The 21,147-nt window shown below is 38.8% G+C and overlaps 1 protein-coding gene across 3 annotated transcripts; it reads left to right on the plus strand.

Annotated features, from left to right (window-relative positions):
- The first annotated feature begins 3,440 nt into the window (after positions 1 to 3,440).
- Positions 3,441 to 20,578, plus strand: SLC25A18 (solute carrier family 25 member 18). 3 transcript variants are annotated; one of them, XM_051961760.1, is made up of 12 exons: positions 3,441 to 3,728; positions 3,957 to 4,033; positions 13,766 to 13,925; positions 14,313 to 14,391; positions 14,830 to 14,952; positions 15,128 to 15,183; positions 17,031 to 17,121; positions 17,625 to 17,743; positions 18,125 to 18,287; positions 18,566 to 18,720; positions 19,275 to 19,350; positions 19,967 to 20,578. In XM_051961760.1, exons 4-12 carry the CDS (start codon positions 14,369 to 14,371, stop codon positions 20,115 to 20,117), a joined length of 957 nt encoding a protein of 318 aa, XP_051817720.1. In that variant the 5' UTR covers positions 3,441 to 3,728; positions 3,957 to 4,033; positions 13,766 to 13,925; positions 14,313 to 14,368; the 3' UTR covers positions 20,118 to 20,578. The 3 variants fall into 3 exon arrangements, with proteins under 3 accessions (XP_051817720.1, XP_051817721.1, XP_051817719.1); XM_051961761.1 differs by lacking the exon at positions 3,957 to 4,033 and adding an exon at positions 6,049 to 6,164; XM_051961759.1 differs by lacking the exon at positions 3,957 to 4,033.
- The last annotated feature ends 569 nt before the right edge of the window (positions 20,579 to 21,147 follow it).

Consider the following 21,147-nt stretch of genomic DNA (forward strand, 5'->3'; position numbering starts at 1 on the left):
GATGCTGCCCTCTTCTTTAAATTCTCTCATGGTTAGCCCCTCTCCCCAAATGCTCAGATTTCCTTCTTTTCAAATTCCACTTTCATTCCTTGATTTCATTCCCTAAACATTCAAGAAAGAGAAATGTTATTATTTCACTGAGTTGAGAATGACAAATAGGGATATTCCTATCTTAAAAGAATCAAGCCGAATGAATCAGTGATAGATTTTTTTTTTTAAACATCAAAATAGAATAATATGGTATTAGCACTATCTGAAATCATGGAGCCCAAGCTTTCATTTTACAGAGGAGAATACATGCCAAGAGGATTAGGAATTTGTCCAATGTCACACAGCTAGTTGGTAGCATTGTTGGAACTAGAAGCTAACTTTTTTTTTTAATTTTTGAAGCTTTTTATTTTCAAAACATGCATAGTTTTCAACATTCACCCTTGCAAAACCTTGTGTTTAAAATTTTTTCCTTCCCACCTCCTTCCCTAGATGGAAAGTAATTCAATGTATGTTAAATATGCAGTTCTTTTTCAAAAATAATTTTTACTTTATTTTTTGATTAAAGCTTGTTATTTTCAAAATACATGCATAGGGGCAGCTAGATGGCACAGTGGATCGAGCACCAGCCCTGAAATCAGGAGGACCTGAGTTCAAATCTGGTCTCAGACACTTACCACTTCCTAGTTGTGTGTCCCTAGACAAGTCCCTTAATCCCAATTGCTTTAGTAAAACAAACCAAAAAAAAACCACATAGTTTTCAATATTCACCCTTTCAAAATCTGGTGTTCCAAATTTTTTCCTTTCTTTTCCCCCACCCTTCCCCTAAATGGTAAGTAATCCAATATATATTAAACATGTGCAATTCTTATTGCACAGATTTACATAATTATGCTGCACAAGAAAAATCAGATCAAAAAGGAAAAAAATGAGAAATAAAACAAAAACAAGCAAACAACAAAAACAGTGAAAATGCTATGTTGTAATCCACACTCAGTTCACACATTCCTCTCTGGGTGTAGATGACTCTCTTTAACACAAGATCATTGGAATTGACCTAAATCATCTCTTTGTTGAAAAAAGCCATATCCATCAGAATTGATCGTTGTTGCTGTGGACAATGTTCTCTTGGCTCTACTCACTTCCCTTAGCATCCGTTCTTTCCAGGTCTTTCTGAAATCATCATGGTGATTGTTTAGGATAGTACAATAATGTTCCTAGGATAGTTTACCTCTCAGACTTGTGGAGGAGGAAGGAATTTGTGACCAAAGAAGAACAAGAGATCATTATTGATCACAAAATAGAAAATTTTGATTATATCAAATTAAAAAGCCTTTGTACAAACAAAACTAATGCAAACAAGATTAGAAGGAAAGCAACAAACTGGGAAAACATTTTTACAGTTAAAGGTTCTGATAAAGGCCTCATTTCCAAAATATATAGAGAATTGACCCTAATCTATAAGAAATCAAGTCATTCTCCAACTGATAAATGATCAAAGGATATGAACAGAAAATTTTCAGATGATGAAATTGAAACTTTTTCTAGCCATATGAAAAGATGCTCCAAGTCATTATTAGAGAAATGCAAATTAGGACAACTCTGAGATACCACTATACACCTGTCAGATTAGCTAAGATGACAGGAAAAGATAATGATGAATGTGGGAGGGGATGTAGGAAAACTGGGGACACTGATACATTGTTGGTGGAGTTGTGAACAGATCCAATCATACTGGAGAGCAATTTGGAACTATGCTCAAAAAGTTTTCCAACTGAGCATACCCTTTGATCCAGCAGTGTTACTACTGGGCTTATATCCCAAAGAAATATTAAAGAAGGGAAAGGGACCCACATGTGCAAAAATGTTTGTGGCAGCCCTTTGTAGTGGCCAGAAACTGGGAATTGAATGGATGCCCATCAAATGGAGAATGGCTGAATAAATTGTGGTATATGAATTTTATGGAATATTATTGTTCTGTAAGAACTGACCAGCAGGATGAATACAGAGAGGATTGGAGAGACCTACATGGACTGATGCTAAGTGAGATGAGCAGAACCAGGAGATCATTATACACTTCAACAACAATACTATATGAGGATCAATTCTGATGGAAGTGGCTATCTTCGGCAATGAGAGGATCCAATTCAGTTCCAATTGATCATTGATGAACAGAACCAGCTACATCCAAAGAAAGAACACTGGAAAATGAATGTGGACTGACTACTTGCATATTTTGTTTTTCTTCCCAGATTATTTTTACCTTCTGAATCCAATTTTTCTCGTGCAGCAAGAGAGCTGTTTGGTTCTGCACACATATATTGTATCTAGGATATAGTATAACATATTTAACATGTATGAGACTGCCTGCCACCTGGGGAAGGGGGCGAGGGAGGGAAGGGAAAAATCGGAACAGAAGTGAGTGCAAGGGATAATGTTGTAAAAAAATTACCCAGGCATAGGTTCTGTCAATAAAAAGTTATAATAAAAAAAAGAAAAAGAACAATAATGTTCCATAATTTTCATACACCATAACTTATTCAGCCATTCTCCTACTGATGGTCATTGATTCAGTTTCTAGCAAAACCTTTTTTAAAAGCTTACTTATCCCTTTTTCTCCTTTCTTAATATAAAATATATTCTCTGTTAACAGTTAAGCAAAATCAGTTAGCATGGTTGCAACCATGTCATTTTTCCTCCTTTTGTTGTTTACCAATTATTAAAGGAAAGGAATAATGAACACTTAAACTTTCTATCATTATTATCCACTGTACTGAACCCAAAGCTTGTGGACAACACCCAAAGTGTTATCTTTAATCATTGGTTATCATGTTTCTTATTCTGTTGGCTCCACTTTCTTAAATTGGCATCACTTCCTACATATCTTCCCATGTTTTGCAGAATTTTTAATTCTCACTATTCCAGCATAGTGGTCTTTGGTTGCTATCACAAATTGTTCAATTATCTGCCAATCACTGGTTATTCATTTTGTTTCCTGATTTTTGTCAGCACAAATAATGGTACTGTGAACATTTTTTTCTATGTGGGTCCTCTGAGGTTGTTTGATGTCAACAACCTCCTTGTGAAACAGTCCTAGTTCTAGAGCAAAGTTTCAGACACAGAATGTGAGGATTGCAAAATCATGATTTATTATCAGCAAATGTTTGGTTTCATTATCTATTTTATATGCCTATATACTTGGGATCACATAAAAATTTCTCAAGTGAAAAGGATTACAAGTGGTAAAAGTTTAAGAAGCCTTGCTCTAGAGACAGACACGAACAATTTATAACTTTTCTTTCATAAGTACAAAGTGTTTTCCAGACCTATTGAACCAATTCACAGATCTGCCAGCAGGAAATTCATATCCTGCCTTCCCACATTAAAAACAAAAACAAAAACAAAAACACAACAAAAAAAACCAGCCTCTATTAAATCTGTATGAAAAAAACAAGCTACCTGCAGTTTGCAAATGTATCAAATTGGGAGGTGGAGCCTAAACTAGCCTCTCTTTGGGAAATGAGTGTTTGATCTGAATTTTCCCTGATTTCCAACTCCTCCTCCCCCTTTCTCTCCTCCTCCTGTCCCTTCATTCTCTCTGGCACTGCAGGCCCGTGACTGTGTGGTCAGGCTTCCCCATCAGCCTTGCTGAGATCCTCTCCCACACTGAGCCTTTGACCCAAACAGTGGTCACCAAATGAACATCTGCTTTTAGCCTGGGCAGGTGGGACTTGGCTCAGGTAAGTGGGTAGCCACTTGTGGTTATTATAGCAAAGTAAACTTATTTAAAGGGACAAGCCCCGGAAGAGGGAGGTTTAGGGGTTGGGGTGGAGGAGGAGGAGGGCCTAGAAGAGCTCTACCCGGCCCTGATATGCCTGAGTGAATAAACTGTCCCTGGTAATGAGAGAAGAGTGGGGGGATTGCTCTTAGCCCAGAAGGGGTGTGAATTTGCAAGCTTGCCACCCTAGTTACATGAAAAAGGCATCCTGCTACAACTTGGGATGTGATAGAAGCTCTAGGCACCTTGGTAGAAGAAAAAAAGAAGGTAAGTTTTCTGTCTGCTCACATGTGCTCAGAAACAGACTTTTAGTTTAAAAAAAAAAAAAAGTGGGACAGTGATTGAATAATGGACTGTATTACTCTTTCCTGTGACTTCCATACATAGTAAAGAAACCGAATGAATTACAGGAGTTGGGGGACTTCTCATGACACTGAGAATTAAGCAGTATTTGGGACAATAAGGAAATTATTTCCTTAGAGCTTAGAAAAAGAACAGGATTTTGACTGTGAGCGGTTGGAAGTCCTCTTGCCTTTGAAGGTTTTGCTCAAGACTTGTTTTTCCGGGAAGATTTAATCTGAGGTTGTGTGTGTATTAGCTAGGCAAAGGACTGAAGGGAGGGAAGACAGGGACGAGTCCTCCCCTTTTCGACCAAAGCTAGACTTTCACATTTCAGTGAAGCAACTGAAAAATCTGGAGAGAATAGATGATGGATGATACTGAGGGGAGAAACTTTAGAGTTCTACGCAGCAGATGACTTAAGGGGCCTCGAAATCCCTTCCCCATCTCCAAATACATGTATAGATGCATCCACCACTGATTGATGGGCTGATCTTGGTATGCAAATTTGAGCTGCTTTTAAATTTTAAGGCAATTATCTTTAAAAGGCCCCTCTCAAAAGTCATCAGCTGAGACACTTGCCATAGGAAATTTTTAGTCATTAACGTCTTTGATCAGGTGAGTTTCTGGGGAAACTAGCCTAGAGAGGTGCCTGTGAGAGTCAACCTTCATGGGAAATAGGAGCAGAAATGTATAAGATAGGATATAGGACTGGATGGCAAGAAGAAAAGGACCGGGATCTTGGCAGGAGACACCATGGGTCCCACTGAATTTACTTTTGGCAATTCTGTGCTGGAGAAGGCTCAATGATCCACCCTGTGGATTCTTGTAGCATTGCCAGTGTCCTAAAAACCCATTTCTAGGTTTAGAGAATGCTGTCCTTGGAGAATGACTGCCCTGCCCTGAAGGAAATTTTCCTCTAAAACCTCCCACTCCCTCAGACAAAAAATCTGCTGGCTAGGGACTCTGAGAGTTTCCTGGGTGGAGAGGGCAGGAGATAGTTGGAATCAAGCCATCCCAGGAAGCAAATATAAGCCTGTGAATTGAAAAACTTTGCTTTTAGGCCCAGTTCTTTTTTCTTTGTGACCTTGGGGTTTGTTTCCTTTGCTCCTTCTATAAACACAGGGTACTGTTCTGCCCATTTCCCTACTCCCACCAGGAAAGCACATCTATGGAGTACTTTCAAGGTCCTCTGAAAAAAAAAAAACACTGAGTAAATTCAAGAATTCTGTTATTTATTTTTTTAAATTAGTGATGGTAACACTAACAAAGAACACAGAGCAAAGATTCTGTGAGGGGGGAGGCAAAAGTTATATTCAGGCAAAAAAAAAAAGCCCCCAACCTATTTGTGCTTTAGTCATATCTGGAGTTAAATGAAATTTTATTCTGTGACTCATGCTTCAGTTTTTTGGTATTAATAAAAGTGGCCAGCTCCAAGACTGTTTTTGTCCGCATCCTATACAAGCTGGTTAAAATGAGATTTGATACCCAGTGTAGAGTGATGGAAAAAAGCACTGGGCCTGGAGTAAGGAGAACTGAGTCTTAGTCTCAATTTGAGCACTTAAGATATTTCACATCCATGGACCTGTAACTACCAACTATAAAATGAGAAGATTTAAGTGGATCTTTAAGGTTCTTTTTCACTCTACTAGTTTATCACTAACAAAAATAGAAGAAATATTGTCATTGGGTGGTTTAGAGGGTATGTGACAGCACAAGTTATTCATTCCTCAAGAAACTTCTTAAAATGAAATCAAAGATCTTTGGGATGTTCAGGTACAAATAAGAATAAACACGAACCAAGCTATTTTTTAGCTCTGTGGTATAGCAAGGAATGTTTTGCTATGTCAGCATTTTGAAAGGTGAGGAACCAGTTACTTCTTAGAAACATTTTTGATGATATTTGTTCTCCAGCATTGTCCTGAAATGGCACTTTTTCTCAGAACCTCAAGTCAATACTGCTCTGTCACATACGGATTTCCTAATTGGCAGTGAGGCAAAGAGACAGAGCCAAGCTGAAGAAAAGGGCTGCTGGATCAGGACAGAAAGAACCTAGAAGGTTTGTGAAAACTTTAAACCAATGATAAACTCAAGAAAAAAATACAAAGTCGCCAAATTAATAAAATAGTCAAGGATATTGGCCTCTCCTTTTGGGGAATTTTTTCCTCATTCTCTTTTTTTCCTTTGGATGGTAACATCCTTCCTGTTTGCTATTTTTTGGTACTTTACTATTTCTCCCTGCTGGTCTCAGAAAGGATCTCAAACTCATTTGACTGACAATGATATAAAACTACAAAATTCTCTAGATAAGCTATCTTTACAGAATCTCAGAAATGAAAGAGATCACAGAGACCATCAATCAGTCAACCAAATAACATTTTAAGTATTTACTATGTGATAGGCACTGAGTTAAGGGTTAGAGATACAAAGAAAAAATCAAGATCCATTCTGCCCTCAAAGAGCTTCCAGATAATCTATACACAGTGATTAGGAATAGGAGAATTATTAACAGCTAGGGAAATCAAGCAGCCTTTGCTGAAAAGGCCCCCAGAGTCTGCCCCTCTCCATGGTCAACTCTTTTCTCTGTTGGCAGGGTTTCCACTTTTCAAAGCTCCTTGTGACTTTATGTATTTGTGTCTGTCTGGAGTATGCTTCTCTGCTCTCAAATATACCTCCAAATTCTGTACTCTCATACTCATGGATGGAGTATCTTCTTCTGGGCAAGTCACTGCTAGAAGCCATGAGCAATACAGGAAAGGGAAAGAAAGTTTTTGTTTCCCCCACCTTAGGGTCTCTTCAACCAAGTGCCCCTAAGCCTTGCATTTGAGCTATTTATTCAAAACCCTATAATAATCTTGTCTGATGTTTGTCCATACAGTGAGTTTGTTCCCTTTAATTCTGTTAGGGAATGTTCACACAGTGCAAGGGGATTAAGACATAGATATCTTTATGTATACATAGACCCTGTGTTTACATTCTGTGTGTTCATGAGCAAATGTGAATATTGAATTAGATGAACTAGGAGGTCTCTTAATTTTGATACTAAGATCCTATAAGATCCCCTCTTTAACCTCTTTCTTACCTCCTTGAATGTAGAAAAGAGGAATAATGGAAAAAGGGAAGTCAACCTCAAGGAAAATTTGAAGATCTGGTGTGAATCCAGGAAAATTAGCTAAATGTCATCTTGACTTTAAGGGCATGAAAAACCCACTATGGCTCCACAGTTGATGAATGTTTCAAGAGACTTTTTTGATTTAGTCTTAAATGACTGTCTTGGTTTTGTCTGGATAAGTTTGCAATTACAGTGTTTTTAGGATTAATTTGGTTTGAAAAGTTCTGGAATTTTTTTCTCTAGCAATTTGTCACATGTAAACAACATTTTAAAAAGTCATCAGATCTTTAATTCTGAGTACCAACCTTATCTCCTACTCTTTATCCAACAGACTATGATTCAGCTGATTTGGCCCGATTTGGCAAGAATCTCTTGCTTCTGTTTAAAAACTGCCACTTCTATGAAGTCTTTCTTGATTTCCCCACTTGCTAGTACTCTGCCTCCCCCCAAAAAATTTATCTTGTATTTATGGTGTATACATTTAATATGCCTATATAACCTATATAAGTAAACTCTGGGAATCCTTATTCTAAGAAGGATGAAGACTCCTACTCCCACTGACAAGTCAGGACCCCAGAGGGAGGAACCCCTTGTGAGGGGTCTAAGGATGTCTCTGAGGGCTTAAGGGTTTATTTCTAATGCTATTGGCTTGAGACTCCAGTCTGGTGTGTTGTCACCAATAGAAATCACCAAACCTATTTATTATTTCATCCTATCGTCATTTAGCTAATTGACAGAGGTAATTTACTAAAATATACTAAGAACAAAAGTACAAATTTATCTCCAACTGGAGTCACACTATCTTCCATACAACTTCAGTCCCTGAGGATAGTGGGTTCAGACTTGAAGCATTTGGTTTAAAGCATTCATTCACTCTATCAAATTCTCTTCCTTACGTGGCATGGCCAGTGGGCAAAGTTACTCCATTAAAGCTGGCCTCTTGACTGCAGGACCATTCCACTGCTGGGCTGGATTCCTCCTACAGCTCAGTGTGGAGCTCATTTGGTATGGATTCCACTTCCTAGAACTTTCGGGTCTCACAGGATCATAGCTTGGTCTATAATATCTTCAAGTACATCAGAACAAAGAACAAATGCAGAAAGGCAACAGGACAGATACCACAAGTTCACAGCCACGTATCTGTTGGCTCGGGACAGGGGACAGGCAGTGGGTGACAGGAGGCTGCTACCGCCACTGCCATTATTTTCCCCATATTAACAAGAAAGCTGCTAACAGTCTTTCACTTGGTTACCATTGGGAGAAACAAGAGATGCTCCCATGTCATAGAATAGTTATGCTCCAAAGTTTCCCTGGAAAATTGTATCACACAGAGCAAACTGTGCATGCTCACACTGGGGGTGTCAATGGCTAGTCCTTTGTTGAACTTTGTACATGTGTGCATTTATACATATATAAACATACATATATGTATTATATGTAGCTATATATCTCAAATATGTAACACACACATACATACACATATTACACACACACTATTTCCCCTCAAAATGTAAAATTCTTAAAGGCAGAGATTTTTAAATTTTTGTCTTCATATCTCCAGTATTTAATACAGTGCTTGGCATGTAAATATTCAATAAATGATTGCTTGTTCATTTCCTTTCAGCATTCCACTGGGAAGGATGTCTTTTTAGTCTTAAAAATATATGTAAATTGGCTTATAGATTCTGGATGTTAGGTATTTAGCTGATATATTTATTATAAATATTTTTGTTAATCAGTTTCAGTTTTAGAAATATGGCTTCTTATGCAACACTCCCCCCAAAAAATCCTTTTATAACCAAACTCTATTTTTGTTTCTAATGTTTTCTGATTTGACTCATAAAAATGTCCCTCCTCATCATAGTTGAGGATTATATTATAATACTTTGTTTTAAAAAATATTTGAATTCTTTTTGATCTTATTTTTCTTGCACACCAGTATGATGAACAAGGAAATATGTTTAGAAAAATTGCCCATGTTTAATCCATATTGGATTGCTTGCTGTCTTGGGGAGGGGATAACAGGAAGGAGAAAGAAAAATTTATAACACTAGGTTTTGCAAGGGTGAATGCTGAAAATCTTTGTATTTGGAAAAATAAAGTACTATTTAAAAAAATTTCCCAATTAGATTTTGTTATAGAAAGTGGATTCAATATCATGATGAATGTACATTCTTCAGGTTTTGCCTTTTTTCCCCTTTATATTTCTTTGCATTCCTCATACTTCTCCATTATAATTTTTTTAATGTGTCCATCAAATACCAATCTTATTTTCATTAAGTTGTACTTCCTGGTTCTCTTCTATTTTGCTTATCTATTTTCTTCTTTTTAAAAAAATGTTACTTTTGGAGCAGCTAGATGGCGCAGTAGATAGAACATCAGCTCTAATGTCATGAGGACCCAAGTTCAAATTTGGCTTCAGATGCTTAACATGGTCTAGCTGTGTGACACTGGGCAAGTCACTTGACCCCACTTGCAATTCATACACACATACACAATTTTGTAGTATATTTTGATAAATGAGAGCTTTAATTTCCTTTTGCAGGCTCTATTTTCAAAAAATTTCCTGATATACTTAATTTCCTTATTGGTTTTGTTATGATTTTCAATCTAACACTTTTAGCCTTCTTAAATCCTTCATAATTAGTCTTTTGTTTTTACTTTCTTGTGTTTCTTTTGACTGTGTAAGTCATTTTCTGTTCACTTCCAGTCTTTTCCTTAAGAATACCTGACATTCCTTTAGCTCATTAAATATCCATTTTTTCCCTTGCAGGATTACACTCATCTTTGCCAAATGAGTTATTTTTGGTTGCAGATCTAGCTCCTTTTCTCTTCAAAATATTTTATTCTATGATCTTCAGTCTTTTAATGAAGAAGTTGCTAAATCTTTTGTTATCCTGATTGTGGCCCCACAATACTTGATTTTTTCCCCCTAATTGCTTGTAATAATTTTCTCCTTGACCTGGAAACTCTGAAATTTAGCTATAATAGTCTTCTAAGTGTTCATTTTGGAATCTCGAGTGGTGATAGGTGGATTATTTCTATTTGTATTTTATCCTCTAGCTCAAGAACTTTGAGCAATTTTCCTTAATTTCTTGAGACATAGTATCTAGATTTTTAAAATTATCTTAATTTTTGAGGTAGTCTGATAGTTCTTATGTTATCTCTTCTTGATCTGTTTTTTTTTTCATTTTTAAAATTTATTATTTCTTGATGTCTTATAAAGTCATTAGTTTCCCCTTTTTCAATTTTAGTTTTTAAAGTGTTATTCTCTTTGTAAATTTTTGGATCTCTTTTTCCAATTGACTATTTTCATGATTTTTTTTCTTTTTTTTTTTTTTTTGCTTTTCTTACATTACTCTTTTTTCCCCCCAATTTTTCTCAAATGCTCTTATTTGATTTTTAAAGTCCTTTTAAAGCTTTTTCAATAACTCTTTTTGGGCTTGTGATCATTTTACATTTTTCTATGAAGCTTTAAAAATTTTTTTAATAGCTTTTTATTTATAAGTTATATGTATGGGTAATTTTACAGCATTGACAATTGCCAAACCTTTTGTTCCAATTTTTCTCCTCCTTCCCCCCACCCCCTCCCCTAGATGGCAGGATGATCAGTACATGTTAAATATATTAAAGTATAAATTAAATACAAAATAAATATACATGTCCAAACCATTATTTTGCTGTACAAAAAGAATTGGGACTCTGAAATATTATACAATTAGCCTGTGAAGGAAATTAAAAATGCAGGCAGGCAAAAATATAGGGATTGGGAATTCAATGTAATGGTTCTTAGTCATCTCCCAGAGTTCTTTCGCTGGGTGTAGCTGGTTTAGTTCATTACTGCTCCATTAGAACTGATTTGGTTCATCCCATTGTTGAAGATGTTTCTACGAAGGTTTAAAAGAAGCTGTTTTGTCTTCTCCCGAGTTTGAATACTGATCTTCTCTATCACCACAGTAGCTATCTACTGTCTATTTTTTACTCATTTTTTTTTAATGCCCTATATCTTGGCTGTTAACCTTATGTTAGGTTGAGGCTTTCTTTGTTCCTAAGATGTGGGGGATAATATCTCAGGCTTCATGTTTCTGGTGCTGTTGTTTTTTGAGTTCTGAAAGCCTTTGACTTTTTGGTTCTTCCAATGATCCATAATCCAAGGTCAGGGGCATATGGAATATTCAAGGAAAATTAGCACTTTTGGTGTGAGGGCTTGCTACTTTTTCAGGGCTGCTCATCTATACTTTTGGTGTCTACCTGACACTCAACTTTTACCTGTGGTTCTAACAAACTATAAAATGCATAGTGGCCACCCCACAGTAAACCATCCTGGCAGACAGGCTAAATCAGATTGAGGGTCATCAACAGATCTCAAACCCAATAGTGATTTGCGGTAGGGGGTGTCTACCCCAAGAATATAAAGACTTTCCCTGGTGCAATGATCAGATGAGAACAATTTGTTCCAATAGCCATGAAGATGAGCTTAGAACTTGGTCAAACAATGTAGATGCTCCAGTTCATCTACTGCATTCCAGACCATCACCAGTTGATTTTAATTTTGTCTTGACACTAGTCTTTGATGACTCTGGAAGAGACAGTGAGGCTGACACTCATTTAATTCTGCCTCATTTAAATCCAATTTCCATGTCCATGTTAAAAAAAACCACCTGTGATATCATTAGTCTTCTTTGAAAACGAAAGACAACAATGTTTTAGACTAGATTTACTTGAACTTTCTGAGTTTGGAAAGTTATAAAAGATGAATTTGCCTTCAATCTAGCTCTGAGCCCCCAACTTAAGTTTGTTCAACAAATTAATCAATTTAACTCTGTGCTAAGTGTTGAGGATACAAAAAAATCCCAAAAGATATTCCCTGCATTGGAGGAGCTTACAATATAATGGAGGAGAAATGTCCAAATATATACAAAGTAAAGATATAGGCAGGATAAAAAGGAAATAAATTTTAAAAAGTAAAAACACTGGAATTTAGACAGCTTGGGGAAGACTTCTTGTAGAAGGTTAAATTTTAGTTGGGGCCAGAGAGATTAGGAGTATAGTAGAGAAGGAAGAGTATCTCAGTCACTAGAGAAAAATGCTTGAAACTAAGATGGAATATCTTGTTTATAAGGGAGTCTGGAGGCAAGTGCGGATACAAAAATTGCCCTCTTTTCTCTTCCCCTTCCTCTCCCTACACCCCAGGACACACAAATGAATCTGTACAATAACAATGATCACATACTTAAAACAGGCTTCTTTAAAGCAATTGACAAAGTAAAAAAATAAAAATTCTTAATAGAGATTGATGAAGTAGATTCATTTTTTTCTAGAGAAAGAATAGAAAAAAAGGGGAGGATAGAGGAAGAAAATGAGAGGGCTGAATATACCAAAACTCTAAATATTTGCTATATTTATCATTATTATAATTGTTAGTAATAGCAAGTAGTTTTTAATAGTAGCATAGATTTTTATGCATTTATCTCATGTCTTGTTTTTGTCACTTCTAGTGGTTTTTTTTTTTTTTGACTATTTTGGATTTTCAAAAGTATGACATCATGATATCTGCAAATAGAGATAATTTAACTGATGAAGTATCAAATTTAGTCTTTTACAGCTTTACTGTTTCAAACAATCATGTCTCTATTCTCTCAGTGGAAAGTCAGGGCACTGTGGTGGCAAAATGTTTTTTGATACGGTCACTGTATTATTCGTTTCTTGGTGATTTTTGCTGAAGCAACTGGGATTAAGACGTGCACAGCTGCATTATTTGTTTTTGCTTGACTTTTTCTTTTTTTTTTTTTTGGCAAAGGAGGGTCAGTTTGGGGAAGAGGAAGGTATATTTAGGAATAACTGTGCTATGGAAATAGAAGCCATTTATAAAAATTATTTTTTTTAAATATTTTAATTTTTTTTTCGTTTTTGCCAAGCATTAACATCAAGGCCAGTGGCCTATAATTTGCAGATCATTCTTTCCTTTTTTTAAAAACAGATTGACATTTGACCTTCATTAGATCCATTGCACCTCTTTAGTTCTCCAGAATCTTTCAGTTATCCTGATCAGTGGTTCAGCAATCACATTTGTCAGTTTTTTTGCTTGTTTGTTTGTTTTTTTAGCATATTGTAAAGCAATTAATCTGAGATTGATGATAAACTCATCCAAGTGCTCTTTTTTTAAGTTTGTTCCCTTATTTTTTGATTCTGACTCTGTCAAACTATTGTGTCTACTTCATCAATCTCTATTAAGAGTAGTTCAAGGATCCTACCCGGAGAAAACAATCAAAATAAGAATGGATAATTTCTGCCTTTTCTCTTATCTCCGGCCATTATTCCAACCAGCAGATTCTCCATTCCTTCTTTGATCTTCCATCTTTCTGTTGATAATTTTTTTAAAGTTATGTTTGCTGTCCTTAGCATGTCCATCACCATTATTGACATATCGGGCCAAGATTTTGCTGTCATCTCCCATTACCCATCCCTGTTTTTATCTTCTGGAGTTGGTTAAAGGGGCATCCACATCAATCTCTTTTGACATCTCTCCCCTTTCTTTCTCTCATCAGAATTCACTTTTGAGAGCACCTCATCCCTCCCGGGCTGCCTCCCTGTGAGCAATTTCAGGCCGCGAGATCCCTCACCATGACCTAAGGCGGATAATGGAGATGTCGCCAGTGGAACTTTACAGACCCCCCTTGAAGGGCTTTCCTTCAGCCAGATTGTGAGGTGACCAGAGTCCTTCCTCTCCAATTCCCCATTGCTCGGCCCTCCCCGGGTCAGGGCTTGGCTCTGCCCACTGGCCTCTATCCCTTCCCGCCCTCCCGTCCCTGGCCAAAGCATCCCGCTGCTCTTTCCTCATTTAAATTAGGCGTGAAGTCAACGTAAATTAACGTTTAAGTAGTGAACAGATCTAGTGTGCCTACTTAGATCAATGTCTTGTGGGCAGAATTTCTAATTTCCTAATTAAAAGTTGTTCCTGGAACTCAGTAGCGTCCCTGTATGGCGGGGCGAGAGGGAATTCGTAGATTAAAGACTGCTGAGAATTATGATCCGGGGCAGGGGGAAGGAAGATGGCCGGAGTCAGTTCCAGGGATGCTATTTCTTCCCTCCCAGCTGAGCCCGCCTGGGATCCCCGCTCCTAAAGGGTGCCCCATAGCCCCACCCAAGGGATGGGGATGGCTACTGAGATTAGGTAAGTGCCCCATTGGGCCCCCAAAGCCTCCCCTGTGAACCTCCACTTCTCTTTATCCCCCTTCCTCCCAGTCACACCTCGGGGAAGGGGCGGTCCGTGGCCTGAGGCTCCTTGGGAAGCTCCGCCCTTCCCCCCAGAGGCGTTAGGCAGCATGGGAGCCATACAGGGTTGCTGGGAAAGTGGGAAACAAACCTGGTGAGATTTGGGTTCCTTGGCACCCCGGATGTGGGGAGGATGGAGTGGGGAGGTGGGAAGTTGGGGGGAAGCGGCCTTGCGCCCCAGTGTTGGAGGTGGGGGTCACTTTTCTGCGGGGGCCACCTGCTGCCTTCCTGACCCACCCAACCCCGGAAGAACCTAGCGGGAGGCTCGAGCTGCAGGGGTCGCCCCTCCTCCCGCTGCCCCGCCCCCTCTTCGCATCCTCTCTCTCCTTGCCCCCAGCTTACCAGCGAAGCTTATCAATGGTGGAGTGGCAGGGCTGGTGGGGGTGACCTGTGTGTTTCCCATTGACTTGGCCAAGACACGGCTGCAGAACCAGCTTGGAAAGGTGGCTTACAAAGGAATGTAGGTGAAGGCTGCGGGGCTTGGCCGGGGCCAGGGGGTGGAGGAGGGGGGTTTGGAGCCTGGGGCGGGCCGGGGCGTTAAAGAGCGGGCACCCCAGCTGTGGGCTGGGAGGGCGGGGCGGGAGAGGGGGCGCGGAGGGCCCAGAAACGGGACCCGGCTCCTGTCTCTCTTCCAGGATAGACTGCCTGGTGAAGACGGCCCGCACAGATGGCTTTTTTGGCATGTACAGAGGTGGGCATAACTGGGACCCCAGGGATGGGCAAGGCACGGTGGGTGGGTGAGGGCTGTGCATTTGGCACCGGGGCGCTACAATTTAAACTCCTTACCAGAGAGATCTAGAGAAAAGCTTCTTAAACTGCAGAAAATTTGGCAACAGCAAAGACTTAGGTAAAAATAAACAACCATAAACATCTCTAGGATGCGAATCTGCTTTCATCTTTAGCAAATGGTAAAATTTTACCATTTTTGTTGGAAAACACATTTCCATCTCAGCGTACAAATTTGCTTTCATCTTTAGCAAAGAATTGCTTTAAAATACATTTCTTATTAATATGCAAATTTGCTTTTACCTTTCGCAAATGGTAAATTTTTAAGTATACTAAAAATTTTTAAATTAAATTTCTTTATGATTTATTATCATAATATTTGATTCGTATACCTATTTTACATACTTTATACCAGAGGTCAAGTAAAATTTTTTCAATTGAAAAGGGATCATGAGAAGAAAAACTTTTAAAAGTCCTGTTACATATGAGGTACTAGAGCAGATAAGTCATCAGTCTATCTGTGGCAACTGCTGCACTCTTAAGATGGAGTCCAAGTTAAGGATCTCATGCAACTGTAGAATTCTAGGCTGAATTAGACTTTCTAGTTCTGATCCCAAATTGCCAGATGATTTTGGTCTTCCTGAAAGGCCAATTCCCATTTTATGCAACCCGCCCCATCGGTTCCTCCTTCCCCACCTGAGCTGTTGTGACAAATTACATATAACAAACAGCATCAGCAAGAGTAAAATGGAGCAGTTGTTGTTCAGTTGTTTCAACTCTGTCCAACTCTTTGTGACCTTATTTGAGGTTTTTTTTTTGGCAGATACAGGAGTGGTTGGCCATTTCCTTCTCTTGCTCATTTACAGATGAGGAACTTAAGGAAAACAGGTTTAAGTCACTTGCCCTGGGTCACACATTAAATGTCTGAAGCCAGATTTGTAATAGGGAAGATGAGTCCAAGCCTGGAGCTCTAGGCACTAGCTGCTGGTGCAGTGGTAAACAACTAATAGTAGTTAAGTGGCTATAAATGTTGTTTGGATTGTAAGTGACTAAAAGGGATCTTACAGCTCAAAGATCATAGACTATCAGTTTTAACTCCACCATTTAGCAATTAATGGAAATAGATTCTTTAAACTTGAAAAAGACTGAAGATCATTTTCCAGATATAGAAACTGAGGCACAGATCAAGTGATGTAAATTGAATCCAAAGTGAGACCAATAATTCTTAATGTTATTAAAGATTACATTGATTTTTAAAAAAATGTAATTAGACCCAAATGAGCAGAGCATAAAAAAATAAAAAATGAATTCCTACAGAGTCATAGCAAATTAGAAATGTTCCATGTCTTCTAGGGAAGGGCTGAAACTTTTTCCACTTATGACCTCTTTTTGCCCAAGGAATTTTTATGCAACCATGGCCAAATAGGATATAAAATAGGTACATAAATTAAACATTTCCTGATACGTCATTATTTTTACAACTCCCACCTTCAGTTATGAAGGGGTTGTGACCCGCAGTTTAAGTTTTGTTTTAGGCGTTTTATTTTTTAAGAGTCGGAAGAGACAGGAATACAGGACTAGATGAAAACAGGAACTTTAAGTGAATCCACAGACTTAAAAAACGGGTAATACAGGTGTAGCGTGTAATTATTTACTACGCAAGATGCCAAATTCACCCTATCCAAGAACTCATCTTAGCAATTAAGTCTCAGAAGAGATTGACTATGTATATAGCCAGTTAGATGCACAATGGTTTATCTTGTTACCTCTGGCACTGGATCAATCCTTTTCTTTTCTTGTATCAATTCCCAGGGGCAGCAGTGAACCTAACCTTAGTCACTCCAGAGAAAGCTATCAAGCTGGCAGCCAATGACTTCTTCCGAGAGAAGCTCTTAGTAGATGGGTAATGAACAAAAGGGAGGCTTGAATAACTCCCTTTGGTTTGCATGTGTCTATGTGCATCTAAGTTTACACACATGGCTAGGGATTAGAGAAGTGTTGGTTGCAATTGGGGATAGGAGGAAGGGAAAAGGCATAATTCTAGGATGTCTACTAGCTTTGAAATTTCTTTAAAACAAAAAAACCCTTCGCCCTTGTTCTTTCTAGTGATGATTGAGTTTTAATCAATCAGTAGGGAAGAAGCAGGACCTGTCATGGTGGCTTTAACTTTTATTTCAAATTCTTTTTTTCTTAACATCCTGATTTTACCCCAGAACATCCCTCTCCCCCTTGGTTTGGTAGTATATGAATGGCAGTCATTGGGAGCAGAGCTGGGTAGAAGCATCTTGGCCATTGACCACTTTAATTTACTCCTTTCAAAGGGTGAGGATGGCTAGCCGTACATGATAAAGGAATCTGACTGTCCATCTGGTCTCTCTGGGGCTTGTGTCTGCACTGGCCCTGCAGGTCGAAACACAATCTGATGAGGGAGATGCTGGCTGGCTGCGGAGCTGGAGTGTGCCAGGCAGTGGTTACCTCTCCCATGGAAATGCTGAAGATACAGCTGCAGGATGCGGGACGGCTAGGTGAGGCTTGGAGAGAGTACACAAAGATTGACTAGGTTGTTCGTGTCCTTGTGGCAAGTGGAATCTTTCTGCCCCTTCACACCTGCAAAGCAAGACTTCCCACTCCTAAGGGGCTCAAAAGAAAGGAGGGACATGGGAAAGCATCATCTTTCTCTTTTGTGAAGGACTGGATCCTTGAACTAAATACTTAGTTCTCATAAAGAGAGCAGATTCTCCAGTCTTCCCTTTTGGAAAATTTCTGCCAAAAATTTGGTTCAGTGAATCTTAGATGTACTCCTCTCCACCATTCCCACCCCTTGGGCTTAGAGGGATATCCACATGCATAAAAGGGGAAGTCAAGCGGGAGAAAAAGGAAGCTTGTTTTTCCCCCATCTTTTCCAGTTGGTCAGCAGCACAGGACTTGCACGTCTGCAGCTTCCCCCGTCAGGCCCTACACCACAGACTCCACTCCTAAGCGGCCTTCCGCCACTGTCATCGCCTGGGAGCTGTTTCGTACTCGAGGCGTGAGTGGCCTCTATAGGGGTTTTGGTGCTACTCTACTAAGGTAAGAGTGGAAGTTGTTTTCTTATGAATCAGGGTCCATTTCCCAGCAACTGAGCTGATTGGAGAGAGGATCATTCAAAGGGAACTTTGGTAGGCTACATGAAGTGTGTGCCTCAGTATCCCCCAGTTTTGGCAGGATCCTTCCCCAGGGCTCCAAGACAATTGAAAGGATCTCTGCCTGTTACTGGACTGGGCCTAAGTGTTGCCAGAATATTGGTCTTTTTGGTTTGTGGTATAAAGCCGATACAAAGCTAAGCAATTTCTCCATCTCTCCTACAGGGATATTCCTTTCTCAGTCATCTATTTTCCTTTTTTTGCCAACCTCAACCAACTGGGTATCAATGAAGCTACAGGGAAGGCCCATTTTTTCCACTCATTTGCATCTGGTTGCTTAGCAGGCTCAACGGCCGCCATTGCAGTGACACCCTTGGATGGTAAGAGTCTGGAGTAAACTGGCAGCTCTGAGACAGTAGGTCTGGTATGATGGCTAAGTTAACTTTAAGGTATGCTTTTAAAAATATTTTTAGAATAACAGTGCTGAACAGTGTCATTCTGCAGCATCAGAGGAGAAAGTTACAATAAAAACTAGAGTATAGGGAATTTGATATACATAGATGTAGTTCTTTTACACTCCATAAAGGATGACACCAGTACCCTCTGAAGAAGTATTGGAGGGAGTTGGAGGCACTGGAAGGAACAAGAGCTGTTTTACTTTCAGCCAATGACCAATCCTTTTCTGACGCCTTGGTTTCCCCAACTTGTTACTTTCCGCTCCTCCCCCAGTAGGCTAGCATAGGCTGGGGAAAACATGACCTGAAAAAATAATGGGCTTCTAGCTTTAGGGCTATGACTAATTAGGTCTCTTCTGACTTGCCTTGTCATGATATTTTTCTTTCTTGTTCATTTTGGAACATGGAGGTGGAGAAACCCAGCTGCTTAAAGATACCAGAGGCAAGAAATTGATAACTTCTTTTTCTACTTGTTTTAGTTTTGAAAACTCGAATTCAAACTCTCAAGAAAGGTATGGTGGATGAAGCCTATAATGGGATCATAGACTGTGCCAGGTGAGGACTGCTGTATAGAATGAGACTGGGTTAGTTCTGTAATTTGACTTGAAATGTGTAGTCTACTTTTTGCACATTTTATCCCCAGTTAATTCCTATCCCCAAGGATAATCTTGATAATCTGTCACTTTTTCAACATTGTTTCCCTCATATCTAGCATTGTGCTTTGCACATCCTGGGTGCTGCTTTTTAACCAAACATATATGGAACCAATCTATTCACTGCTCTGTCCTATTAAACCTCAGGATGTCCTCATTCCTTCCCACCCAAAAATGTCCTGTTAAATGTTGGGACTACCCATTCTACTTCCTTCCAACTTCATAGGAGAAAAAATACTATGTTTCTAACCTCTGGCTGTTAAAAGGAATACTGAGTAGGAAAACTCCTTTTAGCCCGTTCCCTCTAACCAGCAATTCAGGACCAAGAATACAGGATATGACTGCCAAAACCCTGATTTGCCATTATTAGTCTATGGAACAAGGTTTCCTACTTAGGCACTTATTAACCCCAAGGGAAATTACCTACCACAATCAACAGTAATATAAACCAAATTCATGGCATTCTGCTTGTGTTATACTTTTTGCTCTTCAGCTTACAGTGTTGTTCTTCCTTCCAGGAAAGTCTGGACTCGTGAGGGACCTGCTGCCTTTATGAAAGGGGTTGGCTGCCGGGCCCTAGTCATATCACCTCTTTTTGGTATTGCCCAAGGTGTCTATTACCTTGGTATTGGGGAAAGCATCTTAACATTTTTCTTTAGATCTAGCTAATAAAGGACTCTAGCAGATATAACAGTACTCTTTTAATAGTTGCTAAACACTGAGAAATGAACCTGGTCACATTCCTAATTATAATAGGAATTAATTTCAGACATTGGGGGAGGGGGGAGAAAAATCAGAAATGTAAGCGATAATTATGAGAACCAAAGTAACTAACTATAGCAACTCCAAATCGTGACCAGTTCAAGGATCAGGGTGACTAGAGCTGATGAGCATTCTCTGGGAAGTCGCTTCAGCTATATGCATGACAATCAATCATTCTTAAAGGAGTCACTGAGATCAAGCCTCAGCATTGTTGATAGTTAATGTTAGAGATAAAAAAAGTTTGCTATGAAAAGTTTAAGAGAAAACTAAACAAAGATAGAGTGAAGACTGGCTGGTTTTTTTTTTTAAGGCAACAATACTTGTATCTTATCTGAACAAAATAAACATTAAAACAAGCAATGGACAAAGCACTGTTACAAGTTTCTTTATATCAATAATTACTTTTTATGTATGAATGAGCGCTGCAATGGGTTTTAAGTTCTTCTGCCATCAATGGGGAGGTCTTGGAGAAGTCATTTAGCCTAGTCATAACTACCCAGAATTCTCTAAGTCCACTATGAGGGAAAAAAAAAGTGAGCTTACAAATGTTTTCATTTCCAAAAAAAAAAAGGACTACAAAAGCCACTTCTTTTCCACACATCCCAAGACTATTGTTGTAATAGGAGATTGAAAAGGATGGTGCTGACATGGCTACTATATGCTCTTGAATGCAAATCCACCATGACACACAATTTTAACCCAAATGGATTAAAACACTTTCCCACCAAATATTTTAGAATCTTTAAATGGGATGTACCACAGTACTCTAGTGTATGAGATCAGAGAGTAAGACATCAACCTGGTACAGACTTAAAAAAAAAAAAAAAAAGAAATGTAGTGATTTATGAAGTAAATGCTCCAAAGCAGGCTAAAAGCTATTCTTTCCTAGATAACACCTTCAATATTTCACCTTATCTCTCAAGTCTGTAAATGCCCT

Source organism: Antechinus flavipes, chromosome 5 (genome assembly GCF_016432865.1).
Source record: "Antechinus flavipes isolate AdamAnt ecotype Samford, QLD, Australia chromosome 5, AdamAnt_v2, whole genome shotgun sequence".
Classification (NCBI taxonomy): domain Eukaryota; kingdom Metazoa; phylum Chordata; class Mammalia; order Dasyuromorphia; family Dasyuridae; genus Antechinus; species Antechinus flavipes.